This window comes from Tyto alba, unplaced genomic scaffold (assembly GCF_018691265.1).
Source record: "Tyto alba isolate M040663 unplaced genomic scaffold, T.alba_DEE_v4.0 Super-Scaffold_9, whole genome shotgun sequence".
NCBI lineage: Eukaryota > Metazoa > Chordata > Aves > Strigiformes > Tytonidae > Tyto > Tyto alba.
The window spans coordinates 1,516,305-1,541,374 of NW_024881330.1; the positions used below are offsets into that span (position 1 = coordinate 1,516,305).

The following is a 25,070-nucleotide window of genomic DNA, read 5'->3' on the forward strand; positions in this document are numbered from 1 at the left end:
TGGCCTGTGGGAAGAGGGAGGTGACATTTCTGACCCTGGGGACACACGTTCTTGTCACCCTGCCAGAGTCCAAGGTGCAGGGCTCCAGTCCCGCAGCGCCAACCCCGAGCAGATGGGGGGGGTTGTGCTGTGCCCAACCCCTCCGTGACGATGACTCCGGTGCCCGTTTTCCCACCTGGGCCCAGTGTCCTGGGCGTGACTTGCAGGTCCCCTGGTGTCACCCGTGCACGTTGTCCCCGTGGTGGTGTGGCCAGGGTTTTTGTCGTGCCTGGTGCGTGGCACAGCCGGGTCCCAGGTGCTGCCACCCCCCGTGTCCCTTTGCGGTCCTGCCCTGTGCTGCCCTTCCCTCTGTGCCATCTGTCCCGTGTGCTGCTGTCCCCAGAGTCCCTGGTGTGCTGGGGCCGTGTGTGCTGCCACCCCCTGTGTGCCCCGTGTCCCCTGTGTGCTGCCATCCCTGTCCCCTCTGTGCCCCTGGTGCCATCTGTCCCGTGTGCTGCTGTCCCCAGAGTCCCTGGTGTGCTGGGGCCATGTGTGCCCGGTGCCAGCTGTGCTGCCACCCCCTGTGTGTCCCGTGTCCCCTCTGTGCTGCCATCCCTGTCCCCTCTGTGTCCCTGGTGCCATGTGCCCCGTGTCCCCTATGTGCTGCCATCCCTGTCCCCCCTGTGTCCCTGGTGCCATGTGCCCCGTGTCCCCTGTGTGCTGCCATCCCTGTCCCCTCTGTGTCCCTGGTGCCATGTGCCCCGTGTCCCCTCTGTGTCCCGTGTCCCCTGTGTGCTGCCATCCCTGTCCCCTCTGTGTCCCTGGTGCCATGTGCCCCGTGTCCCCTCTGTGCCCCGTGTCCCCTATGTGCTGCCATTCTTGTCCCCTCTGTGTCCCTGGTGCCATGTGCCCCGTGTCCCCTCTGTGTCCCTGGTGCCATGTGCCCCGTGTCCCCTCTGTGTCCCTGGTGCCATGTGCCCCGTGTCCCCTATGTGCTGCCATCCCTGTCCCCTCTGTGTCCCTGGTGCCATGTGCCCCGTGTCCCCTCTGTGCCCCGTGTCCCCTCTGTGTCCCTGGTGCCATGTGCCCCGTGTGTCCCGTGTCCCTTCTGTGCTGCCATCCCGCGTGCCCCCGTGTCCCCCGTGTCCGCCCCGCCCCGGCCCCGCCCCGCCCCGGCCCCGCCCCCGCCGCGGCCCCGCCCCCGCCGCTCCCAGCCTGCCCCGCGCGGGGCCATGGCGCTGCTCTCCGATCTCTACCAGCTCTCCATGGCCTACGGGCACTGGCGGGCCGGCCGCCACCGCCTCCCCGCCGCCGCCGAGCTCTTCTTCCGCCGCGGGCCCTTCCGCGGGGCCTTCGCGCTGGGCGCCGGCCTGGCCGAGGGGCTGCGCTGCCTCCGCGCCTTCCGCTTCTCCGCCGCCGGTGAGGGGGGGGGGACACACACACACACGGACGGGGGACACCCGCGGGGGGGACAGGGGGTTACCCCCAGTGGGAGCTGGGGCGGGAAACGGAGCCAGCCCTCAGGGGGGACTTGAGGGGACAGGGACATGTTGGAGAGGGACCTGGGGGACAGGGGTTACCCCCAGTGGGAGCTGGGGCGGGGGGGGACAGAACCAGCCCTCAGGCGGGAAAGAGGGACTTCAGGGGGACAGGGACATCTCTGAGAGGGACCTGGGGGACAGGGGTTACCCCCAGTGGGAGCTGGGGGGGGGGGGACGGAGCCAGCCCTCAGGGGGGACAGGGGGACTTCAGGGGGACTTGAGGGGACAGGGACATCTCTCAGAGGGACCTGGGGGACAGGGGTTACCCCCAGTGGGAGCTGGGGACACACACACACACAGAGCCAGCCCTCGCAGGGGATGGGGTGACTTCAGGGGACAGGGGTTACCCCCAGTGGGAGCTGGGGGGGGGGGACAGAGCCAGCCCTCAGGGGGGACAGGGGGACTTCAGGGGGACTTAAGGGGACAGGGACATGTCGGAGAGGGACCTGGGGGACAGGGGTTACCCCCAGTGGGAGCTGGGGCGGGGGGGGACAGAACCAGCCCTCAGGCGGGAAAGGGGGACTTCAGGGGGACAGGGACATCTCTCAGAGGGACCTGGGGGACAGGGGTTACCCCCAGTGGGAGCTGGGGACACACACACACACAGAGCCAGCCCTCACAGGGGATGGGGGGACTTCAGGGGACAGGGGTTACCCCCAGTGGGAGCTGGGGGGGGAAACAGAGCCAGCCCTCAGGGGGGACAGGGGGACTTCAGGGGACAGGGACATCTCTCAGAGGGACCTGGGGGACAGGGGTTACCCCCAGTGGGAGCTGGGGGGGGGAAACGGAGCCAGCCCTCAGGGGGGACAGGGGGACTTCAGGGGACAGGGACATCTCTCAGAGGGACCTGGGGGACAGGGGTTACCCCCAGTGGGAGCTGGGGGGGGGAAACGGAGCCAGCCCTCAGGGGGGACAGGGGGACTTCAGGGGGACTTAAGGGGACAGGGACATGTCGGAGAGGGACCTGGGGGACAGGGGTTACCCCCAGTGGGAGCTGGGGTGGGAAACGGAGCCAGCCCTCAGCGGGGACAGGGGGACTTCAGGGGGACTTGAGGGGACAGGGACATCTCTCAGAGGGCCCTGGGGGACAGGGGTTACCCCCAGTGGGAGCTGGGGACACACACACACACAGAGCCAGCCCTCGAAGGGGACGGGGGGACTTCAGGGGACAGGGGTTACCCCCAGTGGGAGCTGGGGGGGGGGGGGGACAGAGCCAGCCCTCAGGGGGGACAGGGGGACTTCAGGGGGACTTGAGGGGACAGGGACATCTCTCAGAGGGCCCTGGGGGACAGGGGTTACCCCCAGTGGGAGCTGGGGACACACACACACACAGAGCCAGCCCTCACAGGGGACAGGGTGACTTCAGGGGACAGGGGTTACCCCCAGTGGGAGCTGGGGGGGGGGGACAGAGCCAGCCCTCAGGGGGGACAGGGGGACTTCAGGGGACAGGGACACCTCTGAGAGGGACCTGGGAGACAGGGGTTACCCACTAATGAGAGCTGGGGGGGGGGGGATGACAGGGGAGCCCCTCAGGGGGACAGGGACATCTCTCTCAGAGGGACTTAACGGGGACACGGGGGAGAGGGCTCAGCCCCCGGGGGGACATTGGGACACCCTCCAGGAGGACAGTGCTCCCACGCAGTCCCCCAGAGGGGACTTGGGGGGGCCCCTGGGCTCGAGTACCCCTCTACCTCACCTTAAATCTCTCGGGGGGGGTGTGTGTGCTGTGAGGTGGGGGTGTGTCCTGTCCGTTCCGTGTCCCCCCCCCCCCCGCAAACTGTCACCCTGTCCCCAGCGCCCACCGAGCCCTGTCCCCCCCCCCCCCGCAGACGTCGCCTACCTGCGCTCCGTCCTGCCCAGCACCACGGAAGACGCCTTCTTCGATTACTTGGCCACCTTGGACGCTTCGGAAATCACCGTCTGCGCCGCGCCCGAGGGCTCCGTCGTCTTCGCCAGGGTGGGGGGACACACACACAGACACACACACAGACACGCACCCATAAACGCTCCTTACCCTCACCCCGAATTTCGGAGGGGCTGCCGGCTCCCCGGGGATGTCACCGCCCGCTTGTCCCCAGCAGGTCCCGTTCCTGCAGGTGAAGGGGCCGCTGCTGGTGGTGCAGCTGCTGGAAACGGCCTTGCTGTGCCTGGTTAACTACGCCAGGTAAGGGACGCGTCCTGCTCCGGCCCCTCGGCTGCCGGGGACCGCGCCTGTCCCCGCCGCGTCCCCGCGCAGCGAAGCGGCTCGCCAGCTGCGCCCTGGCTCCGTGCTCAGCCTGGCTGGGAGAGAAAGGGTGACCTGTCCTTCCTCCCCGCAGCCTGGTGGCCACCAACGCCGCCCGCTTCCGATTCCTTGCCGGCCCGGAGGTGAAGCTGATGGAAATCGGGCTGCGGCGCGCTCAGGGGCCGGACGGTGCCCTTTCAGCCTCCAAGTACTCCTACATCGGGGGTGAGTGCTGCCCGGCGGCCGCGCCGTCGCCGACCCTGTCGTTCCCCACCCCTCTACCTTGTTCCCCCCCCCCACGCAGGCTTCGATTGCACCAGCAACGTCCTGGCGGGGAAGCTCTACGGCATCCCGGTGCGCGGCACCGTCGCCCACTCCTTCATCATGGCCTTCACCGCGCTGGAGGAGGTGCAGCCCCGGGTGAGCGGCGCCGTGGGATGGTGTCGGGGCCTGAGATGCTCTCGGCCCCTCGCAACGCCGCGGGGTGGGGTGGGGGGGGTGGCAACAGGGTGGCCAAAGCTTGTGTCGTGTGTCCCGTTCCTCCCCGCTTTCCTTGCGCAGGAGCTGGTGCCGCTGGCAGGAGGAGAGCCAGTGGATCTCCCAACCCTGGCCGAGTCGTGGCTGCAGCGGGTGTGTGAGCTGCTGCAGACCCCCCCGGAGAAAGCGAACCGGGGCGAGCTGGCCGCCTTCGTGGCTTACGCCATCACCTTCCCCCACGACTTCCAGGGGCTGCTGGACACGTACTGCGTCAGGAGGTGAGAACAGGTTCCCTCCTCGCCGTCACCCTCCAACCGTGGCAAAGGGGACAGACCCGTCCCACCTTTCTCGGTGGCCTCCAAAGCAGGGATGTGGCCGCCCGCCGTGCCCCGGGGCTCGGAACCGCTGCTGCGTCCCTGTCCCGCCAGGGAAGGGACACTAACCTCTTCTCCTCGCCCCCGTGCCAGGAGCGGCTTGCCCAACTTCTGTGCCGTGGCGTTGGCCCTGCACCAGTTGGGGTACCGGGCCATCGGGGTACGCCTGGACAGCGGGGACCTGGTCCAACAATCCAAAGAAACCCGTCGAGTCCTCCGAGCCTGCGGCGCTCAGTGAGTCCCTCGCCAAGCCCGGGGTGACCCGGCGCCGGGCCGCCGGCTTCTTCGTTTTTGGGCTCCTCGTCTTTGCCAGGGTGGGGGGTGGCGGGGGCTGTGAGCAGAAGGGTGGGTGTCGTTCCCCCCCCACCGCCCCAAACTCCGCGCTCTTTTCCTTCCCGGGCTCCCTCCCCCGCCAGCTTCCAGGTGCCCTGGTTTGAGACCATCCCCATCGCCGTCAGCAACGACATCAGCGAACGGAGCCTGGAGGAGTTCAGCCGGGAGGTGAGGTGGTCAGGGTGGAGAAGGTCACCTTGGTGCCACTGTGGGTTGGGACGCGCCGGGTGGAGACGAGAATCACCTGGGACTTTCTCCTCGGGTGAAAACAGAGAAGAAAAAGAAACAGCTTTTTGGGGGGGGGGGGGGGGGGGGGGGGGGGCTGGATGGACAGCCAGCAACCACCAGGCGCCTTCTGGTAGAGCATCCTCGGACCTGCCCCGTGGTTTCAATACGGGCTTGAAAAACCAGTGGCAGGGCTGGGCTGTTGATGGGCCCTGTCTTCTCCGCTGCACCAGGGGAGCGAGATCGACGTGATTGGCGTGGGGACCAACCTGGTGACGTGTCCCCTGCAGCCGTCGCTGGGCTGCGTTTACAAGGTAGAGGAGGCGGGGAGGGGGGGGGCGGTGGGTCTCTGCCCGGCTTGGGGAGCTGGCCCTAAGGGGCCGTGCTGTGAGGCCAGGATCATCAAATCACCGACTGGTTTGGGCTGGGAGGGACCTTAAAGATCATCCTTCCCCCAGCCCAGGGCACTCCCAGCCCCGTCCAACCTGGCCTTGAACCCTCCCAGGGAGGGGGCAGCCACAGCTGCTCTGGGCACCCTGGGCCAGTGTCTCACCACCCTCATCATTAAGAATTTCTTCTTATGTCCAATCTAAACCTAACTTCTTTCAGTTTAGAACCTTTGCCCCTTGTCCTGTCACTACAGGACGTTTTACAAAGTCTCTCCCCACCTTTCCTGTCCCCCCTTCAAGCCCCGGGAGGCCTCTCGAAGGGCCCCCCGGAGCCTTCCCTTCCCCAGGCTGAACCCCCCCAGCTCTCTCAGCCTTTCTCCACAGCAGAGCTGCTCCAGCCCTCGGACCATTTCCGTGTCCCTCCTCTGGCCCCGCTCCAACAGGTCCGTGTCTGGCCCGTGCTGGGGACCCCCGAGCTGGCTGCAGGGCTCCGGGGGGGCTCCCCAGAGCGGAGCAGAGGGGGAGAATCCCCCCCCCCGGACCCGCCGGCCACGCTGCTCGGGGTGCAGCCCAGGAGACGGTCGGCTTTCTGAGCTGCAGGAGTTCATGCTCAGTTTTTCATCCACCAACACCCCCAGGTCCTTCTCCACTGGGCTGCTCTCCATCCACTTCATCCCCCAGTCTGTGCTGGTGCTGGGGGGTTGCCCCAACCCAGGTGCAGGACCTTGCACTTGGCCTTGTTGAACTTCAGGAGGTCCACCTGGGCCCACTCCTCCAGCCTACCAAAGTCCCTCTGCCTGGCACCCCGTCCCTCGAGGGAATCAACCGTCCCACTCACTTAGTGGCACCTGCAAATCTGCCGAGGGTGCACTCAGTCCCCCCCCATCTCTGTCCTGCTTGGAAATAATCTTCATGAGACCACAATAACGAGAAGCTTGCAGGCAGGAGGAGGCGGGATGTCCAACTTCGGGGTGGTTTGAGAGGGTTTTTTTTTTTTTTTTGGATTTCTTCAGCTGGTTGGCATCAGTGGCCTCCCCAGACGCACACAGAGGGGACACAGCTCGGTGTGGTCTTCAGGATGAGCTGGTGCGCGGGACAAAATTAAGGTGCCCGTCCCCTTCACCTTCTTCTCCTGCAGCTGGTGGAGGTCAATGGCTCCCCGTGCCTGAAGCTCACAGAAGACGAGGAGAAGATGACAATCCCAGGGTCTAAGACGATCTATCGGCTCTATGACGCTGCTGGTGAGTTGGGAGACCCTTCCCACGGTGCTGCCCCTGCTCTGTGACAGCCTCCCCGCCGTCCCACGCAGGCGCTGGCCCCTAACCCGGCACCCCTGCAGGTCACCCCTTCATGGACCTCATGGCCCTGGAGGAGGAACCCTCGCCCAGCGCTGGGCAGGAGCTGGCGATCCGCGTCCTGGGGCGGCTTGCTGAGACCACTAAGGTCGTGCCCGCCGCCGTGGAGCCCCTTCACCGCACGTACTTCAGAGATGGCCAGGTCAGGGGCAGCCTCCCCCCCGTTGGGTGAAAGACCGAGCCAGGGTGGTGGTGTCTTGGCAGTAACGTCAGCATCAAAGGGTTAAACCCCAGCGTGTTGCCCTCCTGCCCGAGGCGTTGGGGCAGGGAACAACTCAGGTGCCAGCCTTGACACCCCTGTCCAGCTTCTTCCATCCCTGCCAGGTGTGCGAGCCGCTGCCCAGCCTGCCCGAGGTGAGGACCCACGCCCAAGTGTCCCTCAACCGGCTCAACCCCGCTCACCGCCGGCTCCACGAGCCACAAGCCTACCCGGTACGGCCCCCCCCCCCCCCCCCCAGGGACCCTGCCCGGTCCCCGTGGCCTACGCAAAGCCACCGGGCAGAGGTAACAAGGCTGGAGTCCCCACCTCGGGGACCACACCGCTCACTGTCCCCTCTCCCGTGCCAGGTGGCCGTGACGGAGAGGCTGCACTGCCTCCTCACCGAGCTGCAACAAGCCAGCCAGTGAGGGGGGGGGGAGGCCGCCCCTCACCGCCCCCCCGGCCCCCTGCTCCTCCACGCTCTTTTGAAGACCAAGTGGCTAATTGGGAATCAACTGGTTCTAACCCTGCTGCTCCAAGGACTTGGCAGAAACCAGGAGAGCTCCCTGGGGTCCCAGCGGCAAAGCTGGGCGCACCGGGACAGGGCGGGCGGAGCTGGGAGGCAGCTCCCCCCCGTCCACCCCCCTCCCCATGTTCTCTGGAAGCCCCCGTCCTTCCCTGCCCGCCTCGGTGGCCCTGCCAGCCCTGCCCTTTCTGTGGTGGCAGCCCACGCTTGAAGCTCCTCGGTGGCACTAGAGACCAAGTCTTGAGTGCAGGAGAAGGGGTCCTAGCAGGGGAAGGACCAACTTGTCCCCCCCCCAACCCATGTCTGGTGGGACACGGGTGGCAGATGCACTTTGCCCTTCCTCATTCAGGCTCTGTGGCTGCATTTCACCTCTCTCCCTTTTATTCACATTCCCTGGGGCGTGGAGACCAGCTCCAGGTTGACACCTGAACTCTCTTAACCCAATGCTCATAGAGGAAGCGTGGCACTAATCCCTGCAATTAGCTTCATTCTAAGCAAAAAAAGAAAAAAAAAAAAAAAAACAAAACAAAAAAACACAAAAACAGAAATAAAAGCCTTTACCCACTGTGGCCACACTGCGTGGCTGCCCTGGTCCTTCAAAACACTTCTCGCCTTCAGCTTGACCGTTGAATTCAACGTCTTTCACTTCGTGCTTTATGACTGAATAAGTTGGAATGAAAAAGCAACTGCTGACCCATGAGGGCATCTGGGGGTGGCACCAGCGGGGACCCTAATTCCAGCGAAAACCTCCACGGGGGGGTAGGTCGCATGCCTCAGACAATGACTGTTTGAAAGCTTTATCAAAACAAGAGAAGTTGCATGGAATAGGAAAGAAAAAAAAAAATTTTCTCCACGACATGCCTATTTTCTCTAATCTTGCCCAAATCTGTAGCAGGGAGATAGGAAATCCTTTCCCCTGAGGTTGTAAAACGTACAGATGCAAAAATCGAGCCACCCCTTGGAAAGGTGCAGTGGGGGAGGGCAAGAAAATCCCCTGTGAGTTGCACCCACACACCGACCCTGCGGTTGCATTGCACACCCTCCCAGGAACAGCCCTGGTTTAAGATCAAGGTTTAGCCCTTTACAACACATTGGTGGTGGTGGTGGGGGCTGGGAAAAGTAATTAAAAGAGCTTAATGAAGCATGGCCTGATGGTCTCTTGTTTCTGAAAAACCCAGCAAGCTGGAGCTCCCCGTTGCAACGCTTCAGCTGTGGGTGCTGTCTCACACTTGGCATTTTAAGAGAGGAAAAAACTCTGGGAAAAGGAACGGTTTGCTATTAAAACTTTTGATTTTTAGAGCAGAAACACCAGAGATACAAGAGCCCAGCTCCCAGCGTACCTGAGTAGATTGTCCTGAGTTCCTAGGAGAGAAGGAAGGAAGAGAACTTTGAGAAGACAGACCAGCCAGAGGTCAGGAGGTTGGATCCCACGTGGGAGCAGGGTAAACCCATCGTCGGGACGAGGCGTCGCTGCATCTGCCACCATCCCTCCTTCTCCTAGACGGACCCTTCCTTTGAATTTGCCCAGGATCATTCTGAGGTTCTTCAGGGAGGGAAACTCCACCACCTCTTTGGCAACCTGTGCCAGGGCTTGTCACCCGCGCGGTGAGAAAGTGTTCAGAGGGAATCTCCTGTGTTCCAGTTTGTGCTCAGGGCCTCTGGGTCCTGGCACTGGGCACCGTGGAGAAGATCCTCTCCGTCTTCTTTGCACCCTCCCTTCAGGGATTTATAAACCTTGATGAGATCCTCCCGAGCCTTCTCATCTCCAGGCTGAACAGTCCCCAGGTCTCTCAGCCTTTCCTCACAGGAGGGCTGCTCCAGGCCCTTCATCATCTCTGCGGGACTCTCTTCATCAATCTTGTACTGGGGAGCTCAAAACTGGACCCAGTACTTCAGGTGTGGCCTTCTCAGCGCTGAGCAGAGGGGGAGGATCCCCTCCTTTGACCTGCTGGCAAGCCTTTGAATGCAGCCCGGGCTACTGTTTGCCTTCTCTACCATGAGGACACGTCGCTGCCTCGCCGTCAACTTGAGTGTCAAGGCCCAAATCCTCAGCAAGGACATTTGGAAGCTGAATTGGGCAGCAGCGCTCTCAAAACATTAACTCCGCGTTAACGATCTGGGTTCATTACACACCAGCCCTCCTTTGTTAGCCACCACATACAGAAAGAAGGGACACGCCAGGAAGCCGAGACAGGCATCAAGCTGTCGAGGTCCCAGGTGGCATCACAACCCTGCTGTCAGCAAAAACAAACAAAAAAAAATGTCCTAAATCACAGGTAGCACGTGGCCCAAGCCTCCAGGACCGACACAAAGCCACAGGCTGCGTATTACAATTACTGTACCCAGCAGGGGAAAAAAAAAAAAAAGAAAAAAGGGCAGGAAGGAGATTATAGCTGTACATCTGGGGCTCCTGGCTACGTCCCTCAAGGTTTTGATGTCCTGTCAGGGAAATCTGGAGTCTGGGTAACCCCGTTCATAGCACCGACTCCTGTAACAGCTTCCCACTGCCGCGGCAGCATGTGCTTAATGGTAGAGAACCCCCCAGTTTGCAAATTTAAGTTATTTAACTGAAGGAATACCTAATACCCAGAGACCTTAAAGCTTACTGCAGTCATGGCAGAAAATCCGAGTGCTCATTTTTTCCATATTTGCCTTTGGAATTCTATTATTGGTCTTTGGCACAGATCTCAGAAGTGGATGCAAAGATGGGACAGCGCGTGCTAAAAGTGAGGTTAAAACACCCGATCACGTAGGAATAGTGCAGACTTTGCAAAAAAGAGGATGCATAATGAGCTCACGTGCCGTTTCTCTGCTCCGTCTTTCCTCCAGTTTTGTTCTTACGAGCCCATGTATTTTTAAAGCGTACTTGCAGCTCAAGACATCCAGTTAATCTCACGGTTGAAAATAAGGGGTGGTGGGTAAAAAAGTGCCAGAGTATTAGTGCTGGATAAGGGAAGCGCAGACAATTCAGGGACTGAGCTTTAGGTGTGGGGTCACATCCCAGACCTCGAGAAAAATCCTCCTCCTGACCCATCTCTTAACCACACCGGCGCAGCTCCTGGTTTTCTCACGCCGCAAGTCCCCGTGAGGATGTCTTGCGCATGGCAAGGCCGTGGTTTTCTTGTGCTCTTTGCAAACCTGAGGATAACTGCTCGTGTTTTGATGAGATGCTGGCCCTCAGCTTTGAGAGGGAGGGCTGGCGGGGGAAAAAGGCTGTTGCGGAGGACTCTGAGGTAGGGCAGAGCTGCAGAGTGCCTGGGGAGGAAGGAGGGTGGAAGAGGAAGGTAGGAAACGAGAATGAATTTGAGTGTAAATAATTCAGAGTCCAGGTCCACTGGAAGTACAAACTATCCCTTGATAAGGCCAAGTACAGGATTTAACAAATCCAGACAGGCTGGCATGGATAGCTTGACACCAGATGCTGGAAGAGGTAAGAAGAAGCAGAAGTGCAAGCTCAGCGCACCCGGAGCCGGCTGCTTTCACCGATGACGAGCTGCAGGGTTGATCCAAGCTCACGTTTCCGCCGCCTCGCTGCTCTGCAGCTCCAGCCCAAGGTTGTGTCATTTGTAAAGGGCCATCTTCTTGCTCTGGTACATGTACATGTAGGCGTCGCAGAAGAGGCGCTTGGCCACTCCGTCCATGTCCCGAGGTTGCTCCAGGGCCAGCACCGCCAGCGGCAAGTCCAGGTATTTGGCAACTTCAGGGCACAGCGTTACCGTGGGAATGTTGAAGCCGTTTTCATCACCTAAACCCAGAAAGAAAGAAGGAGAAAAATCCAAACCAGGTCCCAAATACCTACAGCTTAAGCAGATACCGTCATACTCGACAGTAGCGTAGCGCCTTAGCTGAGAGATCTGGAGGCCAACAAGAAAACAGGGAAGGACAGAAGGGTCCTCACCATGCCTGTCAGCCATGCTGTCGAAGAACATCCAGTGTTCATTCTCGGGGCCGTATTTCACAAAGGAGACGTAATGACTGGTCTCGATGCAGAGCACTGCAAAGAGCTCCATCTTCTCCCGAGGGACCTGCTGGTTGCCCCAAGGGTTCCGGCTCTGAAACTCTTCCGGGACGTGCAGCCTTGCCAGCTTGTGCGTTTTGCGTCGGTAGTGGGAGTGAACCTGAGGAGAGATGAGCGGGCAGAACTGAACCCGGCCTGCCAGAAAGAGGAGCAGGCAGGGGGGTCAGACCCCCCCCCCCCCCCCCCCCCCCCAGATTATTCCCCACCGATCAGACTCCCATGGTCCCTGCAAGCCAAGGAGTGGCGTGTCAACGGGCTGGCAGCAAGAAGCTGAGACAGAAGCCTCCCGCGCTGCACGGAAGGCCAGAAAGCTGTAGGTGAAACAGCGTGGAGGGCGCAGCGCAGTCTGTGCAGGATCGGTCCTTATTTAGGCTCGCTGTGAGCAGAGGGTTCAACGTGGCAGCAACTAACCCTGCTCTTACGTGGCTGCTGCTGGGTGGAGGGACTGGTGCTCAGGGAAGGGCTGCAGGGACAGCAGGGGAAACACGGGGCCTCTGGGGGGGGGGGGTTCAATCTGCTGTCAGCCACCAAGGCAGATTTCGTGAGCAGTCCCCGTCCCCTACCCACCACCAAAAAAAATAAAATAAATTAATACCTGTCTGGAACAGGAGCTGCAGAACTGCTTCAGGCCCGTAGCCGCGAATACTTTGTCTTTGAAACACTCTGAACACTCCAGGGTGGCGACGTCGCCGCACACGCAGCACTCCCTGGGACCTGCAGGGGCAACAGGGGCGAGAGGATGGGTCTCCTCCAGGTCTCACCTGAAATCCAACTCGCCCTGCCAAAAGCGGCGTTCGGGGAAGAAGAATCACACCATGCTCCCACCTCACACCTGTTCACAACCCAAAGAGGCGAGATTTGTCACCTGGTTGCTCGCAGTCCCAGCCGGCAGCTTTACCCTTGCCCAACAACTTACTGTCAAGCAGCAGATCTGTTATATCCAGCTCCAAGGAAGGAATGATTTTGCTGAACATTTTATATTCCTTCCCAAATCGCGGCATTTGGATAATGAAGCAAGATGGGATCTGGGAAAAAAAAAAAAAAAAAAGGCAAACGAGTCACCCTGCTGGAAGAGACAAGCCCTAGGAGAATCTTCCCTCCGTATCGCTGCTGGGAATAAAGACTTCCTGCGGTTATTCACAAGACAAAACAGCAACAGGGAAAGCACAGCCCGCTTCCCAGGTCATGCTCAGATTCCCTGGGACCTCTCTCCTGTGGCTGTATCCTGCTTCTTTGCGGTGTTGGATTTAAGACACACTAGACCCACTGGCAGGCACGGCTACGTTGGAGGAAGCAAGGAAGAGGCAGCAGATAGCAGCGTAGGCGGAAGGTAGCTGGGCTCACCTCCACTAGCTTGAGATCAGAGGACAGGAAGGAATGTTCCACTAACTGCTGCACGTCAGGAACCACCAGATCCTCCTGTTTGTCCATAAATATCTGGTAACAGTAACAGTCCTGCTCCTTCTGGCCTCCTGACCTGCAAGGAGTGGTCACGGGGCTGGTTTACGGGGTGCCACAAATGTCCGAGCTCCCAGAGGACACGGAGGTTTTGTCCTGCAAGAGCTTCCAGGCCCAAGGCACCAAGGGCTGCTTGGTGCAGTACAGAAGCCCTTTTTCCAACCAGAAATACCAAATACGTGCCACAAGAAGAGGCTAGAAATATACCATCTTCGCTCCCATTTATCCCTCCGCAGCCTCACATCCTGCTCCTATAAGCCAAACCCAATTTCCCCTCGTCGATGTCAGTATTCAAAGACACAATGTTTTTCAAATCAACTGCGCTACGGCACAACCAGCAAACTCCTCCTCAGATGAAAGGTCTATTTATAACCGCACATACAAAAGCCACAGAGCAAAACTCGGTGCATTCAAAAGGTGAGCTGTGTGCAGAAGATCTCCCACAACCCCTACACCCCTGAGCCAGCAGAGAAAGGATTTCCTTCAGATGACCCTCTGCAGGGGAGCTGCAGTACAGAGTCATCTTTGTGCTCAGCCTTTCCGAGTACTCCACCATCTACGGTTTGACTGACGTCTCAACAAAGGAGCACAGAAACCGAACAATCCCCTTCTATGCTCCCGAACAGCACAGTTATTTTTGGCTTCCTTCAACCTCTCATCTTCTTTGTAGAGTCCTAAAAAACTGGGACTGCATCCATGGACTCCCTGTTCGAGAGGCTGCAGGACCTGAGCCAGCTGGACAGCTTGGACGCATCCCAAACGCATCCACAGGCTGTCAGATACTGCTGCCTCCGCACTGAGGTCGGACACTACGTTTCTCAAACCGCTGCTGGCTCTCCCGAAGGAGGAGACCAAGGTTTGTATCATCATTTTCTGAAGGTGGCACCTCCAGGGAGAGTTTGGAAGTGTCTTTTCCTGGCTGCGTCACCGGGGACAAGATCACAGGGACAGCAGAGGGGACTTGTGCCCTGAGCTGTGGCTCCAAAGCCTCGATAAAAAGGTGCAAGTTAACACCCGGTGACCATGAGGTGGATCACTAATGAGCCTGGCTTGGGTAAACTGTATCGCTTAGAGATGGAAACTTACTGCAGTTTCAAGAGTGGCTCTATTCCCAGGATCTGATGCATTATGAGATTGAGGAACTCCTCAGGATCTGGAAGGTGAAAGAAAAGCACGGGTCACACCACACCAGGAACGCTGCCATGCCCCGCTGCATCCAGAAAGCAAAAGCTGCCAGATAAACATGAGCCAGCATTTCACGACCTGGGAATTTCCTCTTTTGCTCTAGGTATGGGGAGGATCGGACTGAAAGCTGAGAGCACTTGGTTAATGCATAAATCCTAGGGTGAGCATGAAAAAAGCAAACCAGCCTTCAGGTACCGCACTCTCACGAGCAGGGCCATCACAGCAACTCTATCTCAGAGTCCCTCACGGACAGCTACTGCTAACACCAACGGCATAAACTCAAAGTGCAATCAGGGACAGCTGGGGAAATTCAAGAAACCGAACAGTTAAACTATCCCTGGCTAAAATAAATACACACTAGTTCAAAACACAAGTGCTGTTCACTGAGCAGACACCTGCTGTTTCTGGAAGAATCAATGCCACTTGTTTACTACCCAGGTACCCAGAGGTTGTTGCAGTGATGTTTGGCACTGGCGTAATCTGTTTCCTTGTTGTAAACTACACGGGGCTTTGCTGTGCGTGGATGGGAACGTGGTGGTCACAACCAGAGATTGGGTGGGTTTCAGCTGTAGGCGTTTTCTGTCTTATTTTAAGCAGACTACAGTCTTCGAGGAACCTGAAATAACTTATCAGAGCTCAAAGACAAGTTGATCTTGGCAAAAGGATAAGTCAAACTGGATTCTAGCGGGGACATCAGGGATGGGTTTATCAGGGTATAACTCAAGGAAATTTCCCTTGTTGAAATTCTGCTCACAGAGATCTTCCTCTCCCCTCCTGGCAACAGCTGCCACCAGGTAAAGCCCCAGCGACTCCCATCTTTCCATCAGACTTCAGGAAAAATTTCAGCTGAAAAGCCCGTAGAGTTTGAAAAGCCCAAAGTATTTTACGTGTGCATTTTTACATAAATGAACAGCACAGCAGGCGTATTAATGAACGTGCCTGGGAGAAGCGTACAATTAAGTTGTCAGCCTGGTGCCTGGATGAGGCGGCGCACAGCAAAGCAGCCCGGGGAAGGCCCCAGAGAGCACATTACCTTTCTCAGCGTTGGTAAAGCTTGAACACTGGCCCTTTTCAGTGAGCTGCTCCCTCAGGTGCATCACGCTCCTAGCCCTGACGAAGCCAGTCCTAGGAACAAGAAGCAGCTGCAGATTATCCCTCCACTGTATTTAAATCACAGAATCCTTCAACCGTTTGGGATGGAAGCGACTTTTAAAGATCATCTGGTCCAACCCCCTCCCCTGCCATGGGCAGAGACATCTTCAACTAGACATGGGTGCTCAAAGTCTCACTCAACCTGGCCTTGAACCCTGCCAGGGAGGGGGCAGCCACAGCTTCTCTGGGCACCCTGGGCCAGCGCCTCACCACCTTTATCTTAACAATTTCCTTCTTTATGTCCAACCTAAATCTAACCTTTCAATTTAAAACCCTTGCCCCTTATCCTGTCACTACAGGCCCTGGTAAAAATTCTCTCCTCGTCTTTTTTATAAGCCCCCTTCAAGTATTGGAAGGCCACAAGAAGGTCTCCCTGGAGCCTCCTCTTCTCCAGGCTGAACCACCCCAACCCTCCCAAGCTTTTCTTCACAGCAGAGCTGCTCCAGCCCTCTCTTTTGTGGCCCTTTCCTGGACTCACTCCAACAAGTGAGTGTCTTTCTGGTGCTGGAGACCCCTGAGCTGGACGCGGTGCTCCCCAGAGTGGAGCAGAGGGGGAGAATCCCCTCCCTTGACCCGCTGGCCACGCTGCTTGGGGGGCAGCCCAGGAGATGGTTGGCTTTCTGGCTGCAAGCGCACATTGTCAGTTCCCATCCAATTTTTCATCCTCTGCAGGGCTGCGCTCAATCAAATCTCAGCATCACACAACACCCCAGGGTTGGGTTTCTGCAGCCAGTGCCAAGACACTGCTCAAGGGAGATGCTAGTCTTATCTACAATCAGCTCTCCACACTTCTCTTCCACACCTCTCTAGGGAGGATGAGGGAAGAACCTGATATCTTCGACAAAATCGCAGAGAATTTAGCTCTCAGGCCATGGTCTACCCTCGTCCACCCCGGCACTGCATACTGCCTTTGGGACTAACTGCTGATGAAGACAATGCCATCGCTTCATCAGCTCCAGGGTTCCTCCACAGAGGTGGTCTCAACCCCAGGAATCTCTCTTTTATCCTTTTACTGAGAACTACAGCTCAACAAGGCTTCCTTCTGAGCAGGAGAGGCTCGTGCACATGCAGTCAGAGTCACGGCAGCCTCGCAGACCAGGGAAGGGAAAAACTGAAGAGAAACCTGATATGAAGACTTTTGGGTGTGGCTGGCAGGAGAAACCCTCCAGGGAACCCTTCCTCTCAGTGTTAGGTACCATCTGGCAGGGCAGCAGAGAAGGGATGAAGGCAGATGCATGACTTCCAAGATTCCCACACACTATACTCACTTTCGGAGGGGACTAACAATCTCATCCCGCAGAATGCTCTGGACGTTCCTGTCACACAGTGGGAAGGGCTTGAAGAGCATGGAGTCCAGCACGGACGTACAGGAGAAGAGGCTGTGGAAAAAAAAAATGTGAGAGAAGTAAGTCCGATGGGTTTGCAGCAATAGAACCAAATCGTTGTGCCTGGTGGCAGTCGGTGGCTTTTATTTTCAACAGTCCATGCATGCAATTACAGAAAGGTGAGTGACAGCGCATCTCCTCAGTGAGATGAACCACATCTGGTTTAATGTACGCAAGGCAACAGCTTGGAGAGAATCAAATCTCATACTTTGCAGCCAAAACTGCTCATGGGGGGGCACCACTGAGTCTTTTCCTCCTCAAACAGTGCTGCACAGTGAAGCTGGGATCTCCTGGGTGGTTTCTTTGAAATGTTTCCAGCCATTACCTCTAGTGACAGAGTCAGCATGGTCCAAGTCCAGAGAACTACGATCTCTCACCGCCCTGCACGAGAGACACACGGGTACCTTAGGTACTCATGAGGGGTATTTCAGGGCCTGAGAACCTACCAAGATTGGGAAGGAGGTAAAAAAAAGCAGCAAACATCAAGGCTGCATCTCCACAGTTATATTCTGCTCTGTACCAGGTAGATTTCCAGCCACCTCGGAAGTCCAGGGAAGTGCTGCAATTTAGGGCTCTGTCCAATTAAAACAAAAAAAGCACTCGTTTAATGAAACAGCACCCCACTCAAGCAGGTCCTTACCTGAAGAGAGCTGCATCCATATAGCAGGAATTACAGTGGCCTTGGATGCCCTTCATCCGCCCTCGCAGGACACGCACCGCTGCCTCGTTCCTGAGGGGAGGAAAACTGTCTGGAGCCTGTGGAAGAACGTCTTGCCCTCCTGCAAAAGAAGAAACAGAAGCAACTCCCTTTAGCTTCCCACCTCGTCTGGGTCAGCTCTGCCCTTCCCTGATGCCCCAGGGGTCTGGCTCTGCTCAGAATTCAGCACCACGCTCTTCGGCGCTGCTCCTGCTGGGATGAAGATTTGTCTCTTTAGTAATTCATCTACTGGAAATGAAGACAAAACCAAACCACCTCTTCTTCACCAGAGGCATGCCCTAGCAATCCAGACTGCCTCTGCCATCGTTCTGCCAAGTATAACGAAGACAAAACGAGCTAGTGCTGGGTTATATGCAAGCTTGGGATCGCTCTGTTGAAAGATGGCACCCTTCCTACTGGGGCCACACAACAGGCAACGGTGCTTGAATAGTTTCATCCTGCTGACCTGTCATCTCCTTAAGCTTCAGAGGTGGCTTTCTCAGTCCCATCCTCCCTGGTTTCTTCAGCCTTGTCCCCTTTTAATTCAATCCCCTCTCTTCAGCATGCCCTTAAGACATTCCTCCTTCTACCTACTCCTGGTTTTTGGGCAGCCCCTACAGGAATCCTGTCTTCTCATTTACAGTCATCTCATTTACAGTTTCTAAAGGGCTGGTTTACACTGTCTTCTCTGCTCTGGAGGAATTTTTTCCTCCTCAAATGAAAATACTGACCTGTTCTTCCCTGATTCTTCTTGTGAATGTCTTATCGTCACATCACGCTCTAATTTAAAATGGATTTAATTTCCAAGCTCCCTTGTATTTCTCAGTCCCCAGGTGGAACACCGTTATCATCTGACATCTCGGCCATGGGCCTGAGCTACCCACTCCAGTCCTCCAGAGCCACACGCGCGTGGTCTACATTTAACACACAGAAGCTAGGCCAGGCCTTATAGTTAAAACACTAGTCCATAGCCACATCTCAATTATAGAAGACATTTTCTTCTGCCCTGAAAAACCACAGGCAGAAGAGTCCTGTCTTGCTTGCAGCGTTCACAACGCAAAGACTGTCGCTCTGGACTTCTACCCTCTGTTATCCCCCCAACATTTCCTGCCAGCTCCCCCTTCTCCAACACATCCATGCCACTGAGGCCTCAATTTTTAGAGCCACTCACAATATGTTGCCCTATATTTGATGCCCTAAACCTACGTCACCCCTGTAATAAATTACTTACCAACTCTCACACTATAAACAGGTCACGGCAACCTCAGCATCCTTAAAACTGACATCTTTTGGAACACTCAAAGACAGCAATGAATATTAAACTGCTGATTAAGAGGCACGAGGCGCCTCCGTAGCGCGCCTTGTCCCAGCACAGCCCTGTCTCCCCTCGTCCCAGACAACTTACTATAACCCACGAGGCTCAGGTCACTGTTGCGCGAACACTGGAAGCGAACGTCAGGCTGGCAGGACTGCAGCTTCACGAAGAGGCCGCGTTTTGGCGCGCAGTGGAAGTAGTATCTGCCCAGCCATTCGCCAGCAGTGACCCCTTTATCTTCATCCTGGGAAAAGAGCATTGAGGGAGAACACGGGAGCCGGCGGGGAAAAACACGGGAGCCGGCGGGGAAAAACACGGGAGCCGGCGGGGAAAAACACGGGAGCCGGCGGGGAAAAACACGGGAGCCGGCGGGGAAAAACACGGGAGCAGTCTTTCCACAAACGAGGTGTGATCCCCCATACAGCCATTTAATATCTTAAAGAGCCATGTGTGAGTTTGGTCCCCTTTTGTTGACTGGATTAATTTATTCTGGTTATGTTTTGAACCCATTGATGCTGCTTGTATGATTCATGATTATTCCATCCCACGTTCTAATAACATTGCTCTAGGAGAGAGTAAACCAACCCTCATCATCATTCCACAAGCTCTCCTCCCCGGTCTAAAGGAGGGCACAACGGCTTGCTTGCCCTCCCAGTTCACATTCTGACATGTCAGAGGACCAGGTCAGGCTGGGAGATATGCAGCCACAAGCTGAAGGTCTTAAAAAGAGAAAAGCAAACAAGACCTGCCCATTGTGATATACAATCTCGCAGCAGGAAACATTTTACTCCTTACCAGTTCAACTCCTGCCATTTTGTGCTTAATTTGGGGCAGGTAGCCCAACCAGCGGATGATTCCCGAAACCTGATTTCCCTTGTCCAAGGTGATCTGGACCACGGAGTTCACCTCCAGGGATGAATTCCCGCTTTCACACTCCTCACCGCTCTCGCTTATCTCTCGTTTCATTTGGTTTGGGTGTCCCAAGCCCATGTCAGACTCGAACGGTGAAAATACACCTGGTGGGCAATACAAAATGTCAGGGGAGGTAGGAAGTCAACACTAATGACAGACACCTCTAGATCTCATCTAATACCAGGTCTATTTTGAAATTATAGACCACACAGACAAGCTGAGCACCAGTGACACAAGGTGTAATTCCCAGTGATATGGCCAAGCTGGTCTAACAGGCTGAGAGGGGATGATCCTGCTCCTTGTTTCCTTGCTCAAGGCTGAACACTCCAGCCTCTCGCTGGCCTTGGAGCTAATCCAGCCTTTCACAGAGGCATTTCAGACTAATGAAACAGCAGTAGGGGGCTTATTTCCAATTTTTCTGCCTTTAGTGAGATGAAACAACTCAGTGAAGAGCCCAATGACAGCTCCCCTCGGGCTGGCCCTGACAGCTGCACAGTGTCTTTTGATGGCAACGGAGAGATTCCGCTAATTTCTGGTCTTGTCCAATGACTCACACCATTGCTGCTGGCATCCGTGCCTTTTGGAGTTTGTCTGGCAGCAGGATGAGGCTCCTGCTCCATCTTCTACAGCTAAATTAAAGACTCTTCAACCTGTGGTGCGTTCTCCCCTAGGAAATCCTTCTGCGATGCAATCTTTCCCTTTCTTCTTCTTCCTGATAAAAGGGTAGGCTCAGCTTTAGTTGCCTAATGCAAAGAATTTTGTCCAGAACTTGAGACTTTTCCATGGACCTTCTCTGCCTTCCGATCAACTAAGCTGGGACTAGCTAAAGCTGCTGTTGAGCTCATCAGTAGCCTGCAGAGAAGAAATAAATGCTAAATCCCCAGGAACGTACACAAGGCAGACACATCTGATGATAACCTACTTTGCAAGCTTTCCTTCACAACAGAGTCCATAGGGATTTCTCTAAAAATGTCAGTTGTTCCTTCCTCTTCCTGAAAGGAGAGAAAAATCCATCAGCTAAATGCTTTATCAGCCATTGAGCATTCCTGGAATACGAACCAATTTTTCAAACAGGCCTGGAAAGTTTGCACGTAACCTCACATGCCTTTTGGACTTTCCTTTCACTTCTCTTTAACGTCCCACCATAACATAATTTAAAAAAAAAAAAAAAAAAAAATTCCCCAAAACCAAGAAAAGGCAGCAAGACCGCTCTTACCGGACAAACTTTAACGAACCATTGGGTTCCCTCCCTGTAAACTGCCATCGCTATTCCTTTTGTGAGGACCTCGTCCACGTAGAAGCTAACTGCATCTCCCACTTTCACGGGAACCACCTCCTCTGTGTCCAGTTTTGGCTTCTGTTTCATATAGTCGTCGTCCGACGTGGGAGTAAATTGGACTCTGTGAAACGGCAGGAAGATCCCGCAGTTCCGCTTACACTTGAAATACTCAGTGCCGTGATAAGATCCATCGCTGCGCCCTCTGTTTTCCCCCTCACCCTGAAAACATGCCAGAAAGGCACGTTACATACACAAACATCAAGGGAAAACAAGCAACTTACTTTCTTGGCCACTTTACCTGTAACTCCACCCCGAAGAAGAACGGAGACAGCGCAGCCGAAGTGTTTTTGTAAATGCTCCCGATGTAGCGGATGATACCAGGGAAATATTGCCGGTCAACCTCCACCATCACTTTTTGGCCTGGCACGGCCCGCAGAGCTGCTTCGAGGCTCAGCCTCTCCAAGAAGTAATCCAAACGTTCGTTGTGGCTGCTGATGGCCAGGAGGAAGACGGCCACCTCCTCGCGCACCGGCTGAAGGATTTCAACGTTTATCGTGACGATGGAGCTGTCATCCAGCATGACGACTTTCAAGAAGCAAGCCGGGGGCCTGTCGTCGGAGAAGTTGCGCAGGTAACTCCTCTCGCTGCAGAAGCACATGTTCCCAGCTTGGAAGTATTTGCTGCCATAGGCACAGTCTTCCGTCAGGATGTAATAGCAGTTCCCATTCCCTGCTGAAGGCAGGGGGCTGGTCATTGTCATTCCCCTGGGTCGTGAGAAACGAGAGGAGTCACACCGGTGAAGATACATGCATGTTATCGCAGGATCTCAGAAGGATTCAGGTTGGAAGAGGTCTCAAGCCCAACCCCGCGTTCTAAGTGGGTTGCTCAAAGCCTCACCCACTTGAGTTTTGAGCGTCTCCAACGCCAGAGATCCCACAGCCTCCCTGGTCCCTCGGTCCAGTGTTTGATCACCCTTACGGTGAAAAAAAGAAAAAATTCGATCTAACCAAGGTTTCCCACGTTCCTGCTTGGCCCCGTTGCCTCCTGTCCTCCCACTGTGCACCCATGGGAAGAAAACAGCTCTCTCTTCTCTACTAAACCCTCCCAGCAAGAAGTCGCACAGAGCAGCATCTCGTTTGTCCTGTTCTCTACACCGCTGTACAGCCAGAACAGCCTCATTAAATTCCACCTCCTGCTTTCTTTACATACTTACTTGCAGGAGTGGGGAGAAGGCTAAATTCTGCCTTTTAAAAATTCCCTAAAAAGGGAGTTCTGGTCTGTGACCAGAGCTCTTCGATGTTGTGTTAAAGCACATTAATATTCAAAACATACGCAAAGCACAGCACCTACCGCATTACTATACTGAGGCAGTAAAGATCACCACCTTTCAAAACAGACATCTCAAAAGAAATTCAAGTATCTGTAATCAGAAGTACATTTTTGCACTTAAATCCTAGTTAAATTCTCACGCATTTTACCTCTCCCCATCTCCCTTTTGACGATGCCACGCGCAGCAAGGACCCAGACTTTTTGTTACAATAGAAAAAAGGGGTGAATATAGAAACTTCTTCCTGCAGGTGGACAGAACTGGTTAGCCCAACCAGGCCAATATAGAGAAGATAAAGAGATGTTTCAAGGCCACGGAGGAAATGAAGGAAGAAAAAGATGTCTCCACTACGGGCTACCTGGTAGAAGTTTCTTAGAAGTTTAAAGTGGAAAGAGGAGGAATTGAGCAGATGCAATTAAGGGAAGTAGAAACACACTCAGGGCATTGCGGCAGGAAGCACGCTCACAAAAACAATAAACGGGTGGGTTGGGAGGAAAACGTAGGCTGAGCTTGAACAGAAAGGCTGCACAGAGCTCAGCAAGGAGGAGAGCAGCGTTACTGGGGACTTCCCTGGAGATTAATATCAAGAGAGCTCATTTTTAAAAGTATTAGGAAAAGATAAATCACTGCTTGTGTTGAAATAAATAATTAAAAATTACTCAATGCTTGATCAGATCCTGGAGCTTTCCTTGCGTTTGGGTTCATTGTGGCAGCTTCCTACAAGAGCCGTTTCCCTTTCACTCTTATTTTTTAATCCTAGAGGGCGGGAAGATGGCTCGGAGACCTGACCCAAATGCTGCCGCACCGCTGTTGGGCAACGCTCGGTTGCTGCGGCTGAAGGTCTGGTCTCAGAACGGAATAAACCCCCCCGAAAACCACGGGTCTCCTCAAGCAGCACCCACCCGGGTCTGCCGAGCGCAGCTGATTCCAATCGCAGAGCCAGACCCGCGTTACCCACGGGCCTGACCACCACGCTCACGCTCTCCCCTCTTTTTGCCGAGGGAACCCAGAGCCATTCCCTCTGGGATGACCGTCTCGAAGCGATGGGGCACAACGGGGGGGAACACAGGAGCAGCCCGTGCCAGGGAAAGACCCCCTGCTTTGCCATAACCAAATGGGGAGGCAGTGGAAGGGGAAGAAATCCCGTGGCGCGCAGCAGTTCCCTTATTTCTCATCCACATAACTCGCTGCTGACATTTTGTAACTGCCGGCAAGGCAAAGGCTGGAAATTCTGTGATATTTAAAGGACAGAATTAAAGAATAACATTCTGTGTCTCAAACCCCACTGTTTAATCCTCCATCGTCAGGACCTTGGGTTTATTTTACTTATTTTTTTAAAGTCCTCTCTCCACGAGGAATATAATAAGCCCAACGGTTCTTTAAATGCTGCCACGAGAGGAAAAGCAGAATAAGCCATTTTCCTCACCAAACCCAAGCCCTTCTCCTCACCAAAACCCAAGCCCTTCTCCTCACCAAAACCCAAGCCCTTCTCCTCACCAAAACCCAAGCCCTTCTCCTCACCAAAACCCAAGCCCTTCTCCTCACCAAAACCCAAGCCCTTCTCCTCACCAAAACCCAAGCCCTTCTCCTCACCAAAACCCAAGCCCTTCTCCTCACCAAAACCCAAGCCCTTCTCCTCACCAAAACCCAAGCCCTTCTCCTCACCAAAACCCAAGCCCTTCTCCTCACCAAAACCCAAGCCCTTTTCCTCACCAAAACCCAAGCCCTTTTCCTCACCAAAACCCAAGCCCTTTTCCTCACCAAAACCCAAGCCCTTCTCCTCACCAAAACCCAAGCCCTTCTCCTCACCAAAACCCAAGCCCTTTTCCCCAACAAACCCCAAAGACAAGCCCTTTTCCCCACCAAACCCCAAAGACAAGCCCTTTTCCTCATCAAAACCCAAAAATAAACCAACTTCTTAACAACAGAATATGCACAATTCCCTCCCGGGTTAACAGAAATAAAATCCCATTCGGGCCAATGTGCGGTATTTCAGCTTGCGGTGTTTTAAGCGGCGCTGAACCCTGATGGGTTACGCTGAGAGGAACCTGGAAAGCGACGGATAATGAAAATTAAAGCGGCTTTAAAGCGGTAAATGGACGCTAAGCTGGAGGAAGGCTCTCCAGGGGTCCGCCCCTGAGGTAGCGGGGAAGGGGGGGGGAGGGACACACGGTGCTGAGAGGGTCCCACGGCTGTGGGGCGATGGGTGGGGAGGGGAGGAAGACCCGGGGGGGGTCCCGGCACGGCTCCCCCCCCCTCCCGCCTCAGCTCTCACCGATCTCCCGCCGCCGCCGCAGCCCCGCTCTTCCGCCTCAGCGGGGACGCCACCATAGACCCGCCGGGCGAGCGCGGCCCAGAGCGGCACCGGCGCTTCCGGTCCGCCCCGCCGCCGGCGGCTTGCCATCCAATGGGGAGAGGGGAAGGCGAGGCAGGTAGCCAATGAAAGGGAGAGGGCGGGGGCGGGCCGCCGGGGGGGGCGGGTCTCGGCGCCGCAGCGCCCCGCCCCCTGCTGGATCCGAGGGGAGGGGACGGAGAGTCCCGCGGGGTCCCCCTGGGCCTGCGTCCCCCTGTGCGCCGTGTCCCCATGGCCCTGTGCCCTGTGTCCCTGTGTCCCCATGGCCCTGTGTCCCCATGGCCCTGTGCCCTGTGTCCCCATGGCCCTGTGTCCCCATGTCCCCATGGCCCTGTGCCCCATGGCCCTGTGTCCCCATGGCCCTGTG

The 25,070-nt window shown here is 56.1% G+C and overlaps 2 protein-coding genes across 5 annotated transcripts; one reads left to right on the forward strand and one right to left on the reverse strand.

Moving 5' to 3' along the window:
- The first annotated feature begins 1,144 nt into the window (after positions 1 to 1,144).
- On the forward strand, positions 1,145 to 8,226 carry LOC116964677 (nicotinate phosphoribosyltransferase-like). Of its 2 annotated transcripts, none has more exons than XM_042785819.1 (13): positions 1,145 to 1,398; positions 3,350 to 3,477; positions 3,602 to 3,684; positions 3,839 to 3,969; positions 4,049 to 4,164; positions 4,306 to 4,499; positions 4,689 to 4,829; positions 5,012 to 5,096; positions 5,387 to 5,467; positions 6,681 to 6,783; positions 6,882 to 7,039; positions 7,222 to 7,329; positions 7,465 to 8,226. In XM_042785819.1, exons 1-13 carry the CDS (start codon positions 1,212 to 1,214, stop codon positions 7,522 to 7,524), a joined length of 1,575 nt encoding a protein of 524 aa, XP_042641753.1. In that variant the 5' UTR covers positions 1,145 to 1,211; the 3' UTR covers positions 7,525 to 8,226. The 2 variants fall into 2 exon arrangements, with proteins under 2 accessions (XP_042641753.1, XP_042641754.1); XM_042785820.1 differs by having other exon boundaries at positions 3,617 to 3,684.
- Positions 8,227 to 8,403: 177 nt separating this feature from the next.
- LOC122152634 (ubiquitin carboxyl-terminal hydrolase CYLD-like) lies at positions 8,404 to 24,727 on the reverse strand. Of its 3 annotated transcripts, XR_006164691.1 has the most exons (16): positions 24,626 to 24,719; positions 21,322 to 21,787; positions 20,961 to 21,242; positions 20,667 to 20,736; positions 19,628 to 19,848; positions 18,923 to 19,076; positions 17,461 to 17,599; positions 16,704 to 16,814; positions 15,317 to 15,408; positions 14,185 to 14,251; positions 12,985 to 13,117; positions 12,557 to 12,665; positions 12,236 to 12,354; positions 11,521 to 11,740; positions 8,963 to 11,367; positions 8,404 to 8,877 (listed from the first exon to the last, which is right to left on the reverse strand). XR_006164691.1 is itself a non-coding variant. In XM_042785818.1 (15 exons), exons 2-15 carry the CDS (start codon positions 21,829 to 21,831, stop codon positions 11,183 to 11,185), a joined length of 2,412 nt encoding a protein of 803 aa, XP_042641752.1. In that variant the 5' UTR covers positions 21,832 to 21,996; positions 24,626 to 24,727; the 3' UTR covers positions 8,894 to 11,182. The 3 variants fall into 3 exon arrangements, 2 of the variants coding, with proteins under 2 accessions (XP_042641752.1, XP_042641751.1); XM_042785818.1 differs by lacking the exon at positions 8,404 to 8,877 and having other exon boundaries at positions 8,894 to 11,367; positions 21,322 to 21,996; positions 24,626 to 24,727; XM_042785817.1 differs by lacking the exon at positions 8,404 to 8,877 and having other exon boundaries at positions 8,894 to 11,367.
- Positions 24,728 to 25,070: the final 343 nt, after the last annotated feature.

Excerpts from the sequence above, each read along its gene's own strand:
- LOC116964677 (XM_042785819.1), top strand. The coding sequence starts at position 1,212 with ATGGCGCTGCTCTCCGATCTCTACCAGCTCTCCATGGCCTACGGGCAC. Across the intron at positions 6,784-6,881 it reads TCGGCTCTATGACGCTGCTG|GTCACCCCTTCATGGACCTC; the intron begins GTGAGTTGGGAG and ends GCACCCCTGCAG. Across the intron at positions 7,330-7,464 it reads ACGAGCCACAAGCCTACCCG|GTGGCCGTGACGGAGAGGCT; the intron begins GTACGGCCCCCC and ends CTCCCGTGCCAG.
- LOC122152634 (XM_042785817.1), bottom strand. The coding sequence starts at position 24,681 with ATGGTGGCGTCCCCGCTGAGGCGGAAGAGCGGGGCTGCGGCGGCGGCG. Across the intron at positions 21,243-21,321 it reads TCTTCGGGGTGGAGTTACAG|GGTGAGGGGGAAAACAGAGG; the intron begins GTAAAGTGGCCA and ends GCATGTTTTCAG. Across the intron at positions 12,666-12,984 it reads CTGATCTCAAGCTAGTGGAG|ATCCCATCTTGCTTCATTAT; the intron begins GTGAGCCCAGCT and ends TTTTTTTCCCAG.